The 12,754-nt window shown below is 40.3% G+C and overlaps 1 protein-coding gene across 1 annotated transcript in view; it reads right to left on the bottom strand.

The window, feature by feature from the left end:
- The window catches only part of Dlgap2 (DLG associated protein 2), a 496,365-nt gene that overhangs the window by 424,721 nt on the left and 58,890 nt on the right, over positions 1–12,754 (bottom strand). Inside the window, exon 2 of the mRNA XM_090353712.1 lies at positions 8,307–8,407. Coding sequence (XP_090209838.1) covers positions 8,307–8,321 — 15 coding nt within the window. The 5' untranslated portion in view covers positions 8,322–8,407. The remainder of the gene's footprint in view (positions 1–8,306; positions 8,408–12,754) is intronic.

Genomic DNA, 12,754 nt, shown 5'->3' on the forward strand with positions numbered 1-12,754 from the left:
ACCTGAAGATAAGAACAAATATCCCAAAAATATTACCAGAAGAGATAGGAAAAACACTAGGGATCCTTCCTAAATAAAGATGCAGAATGATAACAAATCAAAGAAACACTAGAGAAATGGGATTGCAGCAAACTAATGAGTTTCTCTACGGCAAAGGACATAGCAAGCAAGATAAATAAAAAGCCGGCAGAATGGGAAAGAGTTTTACTAGCTATACAGCAGATGAGGGCTTCATATCTAAAATATACCCAAAGTTCAAAAAATTAAACCTCCCTAAAAAATATTAAAACACTTGGAAGCTGAACAACAAACACACTTCTGAATAACTCCGAAGAAATTCAAAACTATCTTGAATGTAATGACAATCAAGATACATCACAAAGGAACTATTGGACACAGCAAAGGTAGTTCTAAGGGGAAAATGTATCACACTAGGAGCCCATATTAAAAAGACAGAAGAAGAGCATGTAAATAACCTAAAAAAGAAATTTAAGCACCTAGAGGAACAAGAAAAAGTTAATTCTAAAAAAACTAGAAGGACAGAAATAACAAAAATAAAATCAGAAATATCAGAGATTAAAATAAGATCCATTATACATAAAATTAATAAATCAAAAAGATGATTCTTTGAAACAGTCAACAAAATAGACATACCCCTGGCAAGATTAATCAAAACAAGGAGAGGGGAGACTCAAATAAACAAGATTAGAGAGTCTATTGGCACAATCACGACCAATATCCAAAAAATTCAGTCCATTATGAATAAGTACTACCAGGGCCTATATTCAAAGAAACAAGAAAAACTAGTAGAAATTGATGACTTTTTAAATAAATATAGGCTACCCATATTGAAAAATGATGAGGCAAACAAACTGAACAAACCAATCTCTTACAATGAAATTGTGGAAGCAATCAGAGAAATGCCAACCAAAAAAAGCCCAAGTCCAAATGGTTTCACTGCAAAATTCTACAAGACTTTCAAAGATGAAGTAACACGATACTCTTGAAACTCTTCAGAGAAATAGAAGCAGAAGGAGCAATACCAAACTCATTTTATGAAGCTAATATTACACTTATCCCCAAACCAGGGAAAGACCCAACAAACAAAGAGAACTACAGACCTATCTCTCTAATGAACACAGATGCAAAACTCCTCAATAAAATATTAGCCAACAGAATTCAGAAACAAATTTAAAAAATCATACACTATGATCAAGTGGGCTTCATCCCACAAATGCAAGGCTTGTTTAACATTCGCAAATCAATCAATGTAATACATCATATGATAATTTCTCTGGATGTGGAGAAAGCATTTGACAAAATAAAACATCCATCCATGTTGAAAGCACTAGAAAAAATAGGAATAGGAGGTACATTCTTTATAATAATTAAAGCCATAATGACAAACCTACAGCCAGCATTATACTAAATGAAGAAAGACTGGAACCATTTACCTTAAAATCAGGAACCAGACAGGGATGCCCACTCTCTCCACTTCTCTTCAATATAGTGTTGGAACCCTTAGCCAGAGCAATAAGGCAAGAGAAGGACATCAAAGGGATCCACATAGGGAAAGAAGAAATTTAACTATCCCTATTCACAGATGACATGATGCTCTATCTGAACAACCCAATAAACTCCACTCCCAAACTCCTAGAACTAATATACCTCTTTAGTAAAGTGGCAGGACACAAAACCAACCTGCAAAAGTCAGTAGCCTTCTTGTACACCAACAAAATGCAAAAGAAGGCAAAATCAAGAAAATAATTCCATTTTCAATAGCCCCCCAAAGAATAAAATATTTAGGAATTGACTTAACCAAAGACGTAAAGGAATTATTTAATGAAAACTATAAAAGCCTAATGAAAGAAATTAAAGAGGATACCAGGAAATGGAAAGACATCCCATGCTCATGGGTAGGGAGAACCAATATAGTGAGAATGGCCATACTGCCAAAATTGATATATAAATTCAATGCAATCCCCAACAAAATCCCAAAGACATTCTTTACTGAAATAGAAAATACAATCCAAAGGTTCATATGGAACAGGAAAAGACCTAGAATAGCCAAAACAATTCTAGGCAAAAAGAGCAATGCAGGTGGTATTACAATACCAGACTTCAAACTCTACCATAGAGCTATAATAACAAAAAACATCATGGTATTGGCACAAAAATAGACCAGAAGATCAATGTAACAGAAGATCCAGAAATAAAATCACATACCTATAGTCAAGTTGTATTTGACAAAGGAGCCAAAGATATACAGTGGAACAAACATTGTCTATTCAATTACTGGTGCTGGTAAAACTGGGCAGTCACATGCTCAAAAGTAAAATTTGACCCTAGCCTTTTGCCATGCACAAGCATTAACTCCAAGTGGATCAAAGACCTCAATGTCAGACCGGAAACCGTGAAACTGCTACATGATAGAGTAGGAGAGACACTGGAACTCATAGGCACAGGCAAAAGATTCCTGAACAGAATCCCAGGGTCACAACAGATTGGAGAGAGACTCGATAAATGGGACTATCTAAAAATAAATAGTTTCTGCACAGATAAAAGCATAACTATGAAAGTAGAAAGACAACCAACCAACTTGGAAAAGATATTTACTAATAATACATCAGACAAATGTTTAATATCAAGTATCTACAGGGAACTCAAGAAACTAGTCCCCCCAAATCCAACAAACGATTCACTAAACGGGCAAGGGTACTAAAGAGAGACTTATCAAAAGAAGAGATTAAAATGGCCGAAAAGCATATGAGAAAATGTTCATCATCCATGGTCATAAAGGAAATGCAAATAAAAACAACCCTAAGATACCACCTTACCCCAACAAGAATGGCCAAGATTTTGAACTCAGACAATGACAGTTGCTGGCGGGGCTGTGGAGAAAAAGGAACCCTACTGCACTGCTGGTGGGATTGTAAGCAAATTCAGCCACTCTGGAAAGCAGTGTGGAGGTTTCTTAAAGAACCGAAAATAGACCTTCCCTATGATCCCACCATACCACTTCTGGGCATCTATCCTGAATATCACAACCCAGGATAGGGTAAGGACACCTGCTCAGCTATGTTTATCTCTGCACTATTCACAATAGCCAGGTGATGGAAACAATCCAGATGCCCTACTGCAGATGAATGGATACAGAAAATGTGAGATATATATATATATATATATATATATACATATATATATATATAATGGAATTCTACATAGCCAACAGATAAGATAAAATTAGGGCATTTGCTGGGAAGTGGATGAATCTAGAGTGAATCATGTTGAGTGAGACAAGACAAGATCAAAGAAACAAAAGGTGCATGGTATCCTTAATTTGTGGCTATTAGATCCACACAGTACAAAAGCAAGGGCTCAAAAGTTGCATACCCAATGCTCTGGACATAGTACTAGAAATATAAACACAACTACATAGACATAAAAACTTATGACTCTATAGACATAAAGTTTTATTACATAGATTAATATGTATCTATGACATACAAACCCTCAGCCTAATTTTAATTATGTTCTAAAATCTAAGTGCAGTGATTATATATAGAGATTCCCTTCTTGAATACTTGTTTGTTAAATACATCATCTGAAATATGATGTAAAAATCAATGTTAATAAATTCTTTAATAAAAAATAAAAAATTAAAAAATTAAACCCTCCCAAAAACAAACCCTCAACGAAACAACAAGTCAATTAGTAAATGGGTCAAAGACATACAGAGAGACTTTCCTGAAAAAGAAAGAAGAATAGGCAATATACCTGGTGTATTACATATATATTTATTTGAATTAGGGAAGGAAAGGGAACAACAAAATGGTGAGACAAAGAACAAAGGTGAACCACTTTAACAGCCATATCCACAAGACAATATGTTGGAAATGAACTTTACAATTTGGCTGGAGGTGGGGTTGGGTGGAAGAAAAGTGAGAGGAAAATCTGGGAAGGGTAACAATGTTTGACAAGAAATGTACTTACTACCTTACTATGTAACTGTAACCACTCTATATATCACCTGACAATAAAATTATATTTTTTTAAAAAAAGGATCCCCCCCAAAAAAGGAATGGCCAATAGATACACGAAGATATGTTCAACTTCTCTGGCCATAAAAGTAATGCAAATGAAAACATCGAGATTCCACCTCACCCCAGTTAGAATGCCCATTATAAGAAAACTAACAACAGACGCTGGTGGGGAATATGGCCAAAGGGTATGCTAAGACACTGTTGGCAGGAATGTAAATTGGAAAGCAATATGGAGGCTCCTCAAGAGGTTACGCTTAGTTTTCCTAAGACCCTGTTATCCTACTTTGGAGCTGTATCTAACTGGCCACAAACCAGGCACAATCATGTTCATTGTAGCATTGTTTACCATAGCCAGGGTATGGAATTAACTCAGATGCCCCCCAGTGGGTGAATGGATCAAGGAAATTTGGTATATACACTCAATTTCTCTACTTTAAATGAGACAAACAACAAATCAGAGAAAGACTGGATAAGTGGGACTGCATTAAACTGCAGAGCTTTTGTATGGCAAAGGACATAGCTAGTAAACTAATCAGGAAGCCTACAGAGTGGGAGAAGATCTTCACCAACCAAACAACAGACAAAGGCCTCATATCTAAAATATATCAACAACTCAAAAAATTGAATCACTCCAAAACTAACCTCCAAAGTAACAACCATCCCATTAAAAAATGGGCCAAAGACTTAAAGAGAGTCTTCTCTGAAGAAGAAACAAAAATGGCCTATAGACACATGAAGAAATGCTCAACATCTCTGGTCATAAAAGAAATGCAAATCAAAACAACTCTAAGATTCCACCTCACTCCAGCTAGAATGGCCAGGATCAGGAAAACGAATGACAACAGAAGCTGGAGGGGATGTGGCTAGGAGGAATCACTACTACACTGTTGGTGGGAGTGCAAACTCGTTCAACCACTATGGAAAGCAGTGTGGCAGTGCCTCAAAAGGCTAAACATAGAACTCCCCTATGACCCAGCAATTCCACTACTTGGCATTTACCCAACCACCCAGAAACAAGGACATACTAAACCCACTAGCACAACGATGTTCATTGCAGCACTATTCACCATAGCAAAGATATGGAATCAACCTAGATGTCCCTCAGTTGATGAGTGGATCAACAAGTTGTGGTATTTGTACACAATGGAATTCTATGCTGCTGTCAGAAAGAATGACATCGCCCCATTTGTTAGGAAATGGAAAGACTTAGAAAAAATCATATTAAGTGAAGTAAGCCAGACTCAAAGGAACTTAGGCTCAATGGTTTCCCTCATTCGTCATAATCAGTAGAAACCTTGGGCTCTACTAGCAGAGATTTGCAATAGAGCAAAACCTTGATACATAAGGCCATATAATGTGAAGCTAATTGAAAGGACCTCCAGGATATTGAAACAAAAGCCATATAATGAATGATTGTTGTCCTTAATGTACTATGTTGTCTCTCATCTCCTTTGCTGTCCCTTGGTTATCTCATATTGGTATAGTATCTCACTTTGTTATCTGATTTATTGAATTTATTTGTATTTGGATATTTGAAATTTGATAGGGAAGGGGGGAAAACCAAGATGGGTGGGGGGTGTGGGGGGGAGGGATATGGGCACCAAGACATATGAAAGGGTATCAATGTATGTGAATTAATGCACCTTCTATCTGGCAAATATCATGTAACCCTTTTACTAATTACAATAAAAAAAAACAAAAAACAAAAAAAATGAGACAAAATACCAAATGCAGCCTTTCTGTGCATGGTGCAAACACTGACCCAAACTCCATGTGAGACTTGCAGGGTAAGCTGAAAAGGGTAAGGGTAATGGCCTGGCCCTTCATACCCACCCAGGCACGGAAGCCACTCGAGTAAGTTCAGAGGAGTGTCTGCAAGACCTGCTATTGTTAGCCCAAAAGTTCAAATGCAGACAAATGAATCAACCCACAAACCAGCCCCCTCTAATGAAGCATCATCACAAAGAGCAGAGATGGTTCTCTCTTGTGCACACTTGTAAATAAGAAAGCACATGTGTGAGTTTAGAATCTCCCATGCATCATCCGTAAGTTGTGGGAAGGCTTTGATCTCTCCTCCTCAGTTTGTGAGTGCAGTGCCTCATGACCAGTGTCACCCTTCCCGCTGCCCCATCGCTCCCCTCCCATGCACCACCTTACCACGCTGGCACATGTCTGTGGTGAGCGCTGTGACTACACTCACTCAGGCCTCCCTTCCTCACTCATGCCCCTTCTGAGCACTGCTCCCACCACCAGAGAAACATGGCTACATTGTCCATTTGTTGGGCCTATATCCATTGAAAGGCTCAGTTATAACAAGAAAGCCAGGTTTACTGCCCTCATCTTTTCTGGTGTTTGGGCAGCCTTGGTTGCATGTGCCTGGACATCTTGGCCAGGCCTCTCATCCCTGACCTGACCACATAGCACCAATGGGGTGGGGTGCTGGGGTGACCCCCACAGGCATCTTCAGACATGGCCTGGGCTACCTGTGCACTGAACGGGTTCTGTGTGAGAATCACTAACAGAGAAACCAAAGGACGATTTGTAGCAAACTTTTCCCTTGTTCTCAAACACGGAGAGTTCTAAGAAAAAAGTTAATGAAAGAGATTGAATGGAAGCAGGAAAACATCAACAAGGTTCTTTCTCCTTTATCAAATCCACAAAAGTGAGTAAGGTTTGAGGACAATGCTAAATCTAAATCCACATCGTCACTAGAAGCCAGAATATGCACCCGTACAACTACCCAGAGAGTTTTCCAGAGCTACAAGATGGGCAGAGTCATGTCAATCAGCGGACCCACACCAGAGCCCAGACACAGCTGCAAAGAGGGGGTCAGCAGGAGTGTGGGAAGCAAAGAGCCTTACAGCAGATTCTACCCAACAACATGCAAAAGGACAAAACTGCCACCAAGCAGCTTGGCCACCTCTCAACAGTATTCAGAAAAACAAAAATATCCAGCACCCAACGAGGTAGGAAACTCACAGGGAACCCCACAGTACTTAATGCTGATTTTCGGGAGGAAAAGTCTCAAGTCAATTTACTTCAGCTTTGACCTTTAAAAAAATTGAAAATGAAGAACAAATTAAAACCACTGGAAGCAGAGGAAAGGAAATAATAAAGGGCAGTACAGGCATCAGTGAAACAGAGAATATGAAAACAAGAGTGAAAATCAATGAAAATCAAACCCTGGCTCAAAAGATGGCCAAAGCATAGGAGCAGAGAAGATGAACACTGCACAGTGCCAGGGCGTCATCACAGAATCCCCAGGGAGTAGGGCAGAGCAAAGCCACATTCTGAATGCTTCCACACCAAGGAGGTTGAAACTGTGCTTCTCACTGGAAAACCTTCAGATGCGTTAGCAGCCCCACAGCAGGGCCACCCCAAGGGAAGACTCCAGCACAAGCACATAGAACCCTGATTACCACTGGTATCGCTCAAAATTCCTGTCCCCAGCCCCCAGGGAGGGAGGGGACATAATTCATGCAAAATCCCAGTGACTCGAGTCACAGAGATTGGGAGGATTAAGACTCAAGGCCAGCTGGGGTAGGGAATTAGCGAGACCTCATCTCAACAGCTAATCAGGTGTGACTGCACACATCTGTGACCCCAGCTACATCGGACACACAGGTGGTAGGATCACATTTCAGATTCCAGGAAAATCATGAAACCTTGTCCTAAAAATAAAGCAAAGTGGCATTGTCGTGGCTCAAGTGGAAGTCACCTACACAGCAAGTGCAAAGCCCTGATCTCAAGCCCCAGTGTGGAGTTGGCTGAGCTCTGCGTGGTGTTCTTCAGGTGATGGCCAACTGGGCATTATGGTCATCCACAGCAAGAAGGACTATCCTCCAGTGGTGGGGTCTGGGTCCCAGCCTGCTGGACACAGACTCCACCCTCCACACAATACCATCCTGACATGTTCCAGCACACGGCTGGAAAAGCCTGCGGGGATTCAGGGGTTCGCTCCCTGCAGGCAGCCCCAAGGCAGTCCCCGTGGAGAGCTTCTCGCCCTGCCTCCATTTCCGCAGACAGACATTGCATTTTAAGGACGTGATTATTGCTCCTCTATGTGACCAGCTGCAGCAGAAGGTTTCTGTGGCACACACCCTCCTTACCATCTACCTCAGCCCTCTAGCCCTAGCCATCACCTGGGCCCTCCACAGAGGAGTGTAGCCTTTTCCCGGCATCCCTGACCTGAGGCAGCAGGCAGCAAGCAAATGTACTCATGAATGAACACACACAAGGAGGAACTGGGAGATCACACAGTACCTGAGCCGTCCCCATTGTGGCTGGCTGGGTGCAGGCAGAGAAGTCGCCAGCTGGTGGAACACTGCACAGGGCTACGGCCGGGCTTCAGATGGTGAAAAGGCCTAGGGTAAGGATGGACAGAAATGGGGAAATGTGGTAAAAGGGGTAAGCAACCTCCATGGGAAAAATGGAGTGCACATAAAAATGAGACTAAGCAATCATTAAATCCCTTGAAAACAACAATACAGAGAGCAAAACAGGCAGACAGGCCTGTGCATAAAAATAACACCAGATATTTTTATAACAAGACCCCAGAACAGCACACTAAGTGCAGACAGTATAAGTAATTATGGATTTTTTCTCAATCTTTAAATAAGAGTTTGAAATGATAAATCAATGTAACAGCCTTGGCTAGGTGCCGATAGCTCACACCTATAATCCTAGTTGCTCAGAAGGCTGAGATCTGAGGATCGCAGTTCAAAGATAGGCCAGAAAAGTCCATGAGACTTTAATCTCCAATTAATCACCAGAAAATCAGAAAGGAGCTGTGATTCAAAGTGATAGAGCACTAGCCTCGAGCAAAAAAAGATCAGGGACAGTGTCCAGGCCCTGAGTTCAATCCCCACAACCACCACCAACAACTGAAGATTTACCAGCTTCAACATATTAAACCACAGAGAAACTGCGAAACCAAACTCTGACTCAGAAATTCTCATTCCATACAGGAGTGAAACGACAGCAGTGATAGTAGTAGTTCTACTAAGGACTCTAAAAACAGACAGGAATATTAACAACACATTGTTCTCTTTCTAGGAAACAAGGTCCCCATACCTGGACACATTGAGGGTGTCACCGAGTTTTTAAAGAGGTACTAACACATAAATTTGATAAATTTCTGTTTGCTTTTTCATTGCATGCTAACACCTTAAATGAACAGGATGAAACAAGGCACTCGTTTGAGAAAAGCCACAGTAGCATACGGGAAAGTGCAATGTTACTTGTCTCTTACTGAGCTGGCATGGTCAATAAATGCCCCTACGTATATTTTATGTGGCCCCTAAAAGCCCTGATCGTATCACGTTAGTTTTCGCGAAGTTCATGAGTGCTGGCTAGTATATAATATCTTCTGAAAATTGTGTTGCAACACCAAAAACTGAACATGTGTCAGTTTAATGACAGGTTACTCAGTACCAAATAATTACTTTCAACTGCGCAACCCTAATAAGGTAAAGATATCCGTCTTTTGTTTTACCAAATACATTTGAGGAACAGTCACTAGAAAACAATGTGCAAACTCGGTCAGCCACACATTTTTTACAAGCAGTGAACACAAATCATCTGTGCTCTCCACCTGAACTGCGTGTCCATTTCCGGATGTGGACCACTGAATACCTCCACCCTTCGTCAAGATGATTCTGCTCATCACCCACTAGCTGCACCCACAGCTGCACACAGGTGCTCATGCTCCACTGGGATGACCCTAAAAATCCCATATTGTCAGGCACTGCGCTGCTCCAAGGTTCCCCGTCACTGAACATCCTGCAGACACTTCAGGATGATTCTCAGGAGCTATGTTGTGCAGTGTAAATGTTTGGAAAGAGATTGCCACTGAGCAAAAAGGTACGTACATTATCAGCCCAGTATGCCAACAACATACACTGAAACATACATTAACCTTTTGTTATGCAGAAAAGAATATTTCCAGCTGTTTTCATGGATTTTGAGGGTCTTTTATATGGTTGTTAAGCTCTTGATTCCATATTTTATTTCTGTGAAACTACATTCCTCAGTTTTTCCTTTTAGAGGATAATTTTTACTTACTACCTAGCATATCTTTAGACCACTCAACAAACTGTACTATCTGTTGCACGCATTTTCTTCCAATTTTTCATCCACCCACTTCATGAATGGTGTTTGTCAGTAAATTGAGGGGTGAATATTTCTCTGTTTAGAAAGATGTCAAAATCTGTCAGTTGCTTTCTTAATGGATTTTATGGGTTAAAAAGATCTTAGTTTCTCGGGAGGATTAACATCATGAAAATAGCAATATTGCCAAAGGCTATTTACAAATTCAATGCAATACTCATCAATACCCCAACATCATTCTTTTATGACATAGAGGAAGCAAACTAAAACTTCATATGGAATAATAAAAGACCCAGAATAGCAAAAAACAATCCTTAGCAGAAATAACAGCACTAAAGGAACAGAACATCAATACCAACTTCAAACCTTTAACAAAGCTATAGCAACAAAGACAGCTTGGTACTGGCATATAAACAGACCTGAAGACCCAGAAATGAACCCATAGATTTGTGGCCACCCTAATCTTCAGTAAGGGGGCAAAAAACAATAGGATGGAAGAAAGACAATCTCTTCAACAAATGGTGCTGACAGAACTGGTTAAACACCTGTAGAAGATTATAAAGTTAGATCTTATATATCACTGTGCACCAGGATTAATTCTAATTGAATAAAAGACCTCAAGGTAAAAGCAGATACCCTGAAAATATTACAGGAAGGAATAGGAAAGACACTAGGGCTCCTTGGTCCAGGTCAAAACTTTCTTGATGAAGACCCACAAACAAAACAAATTAAAGAAATTTCGGACAAATGGAACAGCATTGAACTGCATAGCTTCTGCAATGCAAAGGACATAGCTAGCAAGATAAATAGAAATCCCACAGATTATGAAAAGATCTTTACTAGCCATACAACAGACAAGGTATAGGGGAAAATAACAAAATAAAAAATAAGTAACTTCACATAGTACATTAAAAATAACCAACACAAAAGAAAACCTCTTGTTTCCACATCCTGGAGTTCATTTTGCTTAGGCTCATCCTCTATGGGCATATGTACATAGCTACAGAGCAATTGTAATCCTCTGCTAAGAAAATCCTAGAGATACACTAATTATCATAAAGCCCACTTGATAATATTTTACATCTTACTATATTGAATTTGTTATTTTTTTTACTGGTACTGAGGGTTGAACTCAAGGCCTTGTGCTCTATTATATTCAAGGGCCTTGAATTTCATCCATTTTAAGGAAAAATAGATTCTTTTGTGACATAAGCTTTTTTTGTATAGCTTCACCAATCTCTAGAGCTATCCATTAACATAAAATGGTATCTATCATTCTTGGGCTGCTTACATACCACAACATTGTCAGTTCCTAAAGTGTCATGTAGAACTGCTAATGACTTCTATAAAGACAGATTTGTGTCCTGGCACTGGTGGCTCACACCTGTAATCCTAGCTACTCAGGAGGTTGAGATATGAGGATTGCTGTTCAAAGCAGCTGGGCAGGAAAGTCTATGATCCCCTTATCTCCTGTTAACCACCAGAAAAATCAGAAGTGGTGTTGTGGCTCAAAGTCACATGGTGCTAACCTTGAGCGAAAAAGGTCAGGGTCAGTACCCAGGCCCCAAGTTCAAGCCCCACGACCCACAAAAAAGAAAAAGAAAAGACAGATCTCTGAAATCTCCCCTTCCCATTACTGGTACACAGAAGTGTTCTAACTATTCTTGTCTCGCTTCATTTGTTCACTAAGAAAACTAACCAATTCATCTAGATTTTCAAGTTTCTTGAAAAAAAACATTTCTATAAATTAACCTGATGCCTGATAAAATTGCTCTGTATCTTGCTTGGTGAGCAACTACCTGCAGGTAGGGTCTGAGTAGGTGCAGTAGGGATTCTGCTCTCAGATCAGGCTTACCCCTGCACCTGTTTAGAACTTCTCACACTGTGGCAAACTCTTATTTCCAAGAGTAAGAGCTTCTCTGATAAAAGTGTCTGAACATATGCACACACATCCAAGAACACTGTGCTAAATAGGAATTTTACTACAGATCTGTCCCCTAATCACTAGAGCACCTTCCATTCCATTGTCCTCTTCTCTAAAAGGAATGTCATAATCTTTATCAGACTTCTCACTCCTGCTTCAAAACTCCACTCCAAATGTGAGTTCTAATTGTGTTCCCATCCTGGCCAAACTACCAAAGTAAGGTTCTGTACTCGATCTGATGCCACCTATTTCTGGCTGATGAATTCATGCATGTTACTCTATAATTATAGATTTAATTGAAGCATCATAGACTATATGTCATTACCAGCCACAGACTCATTCTCCACAAGACTCATTCCAGTGACCATACCTTCTCTGCCCCAAGTGGTAGTGCCTGGCTTTCCTGGGTGGAAGATGCCTTTGATTGCTGAAGGTGCAAAATGGCAAGGCTTCCTGGGACAGCAGGCACTAATTCCAGGCTTTTATGTGGTATTTTGGTACCAGATCATGTGAATCCACCATCATCCCTTTCCTACACCTCATCGGCACCTGCCTGTAGACTTCCCCCATCTGCTGTCATTAGCGCCAACTCCTCAGAAGGAATCACATTCTTCTCCCTCTCACAAGAGCAACAGCAATGAATGGACATCATCCTGATCTCTCCGAAGAAATATCACAT

This window comes from Megascapheus bottae, chromosome 20 (genome assembly GCF_031878675.1).
Source record: "Megascapheus bottae isolate mThoBot1 chromosome 20, mThoBot2.hap1, whole genome shotgun sequence".
Lineage (NCBI taxonomy): Eukaryota > Metazoa > Chordata > Mammalia > Rodentia > Geomyidae > Megascapheus > Megascapheus bottae.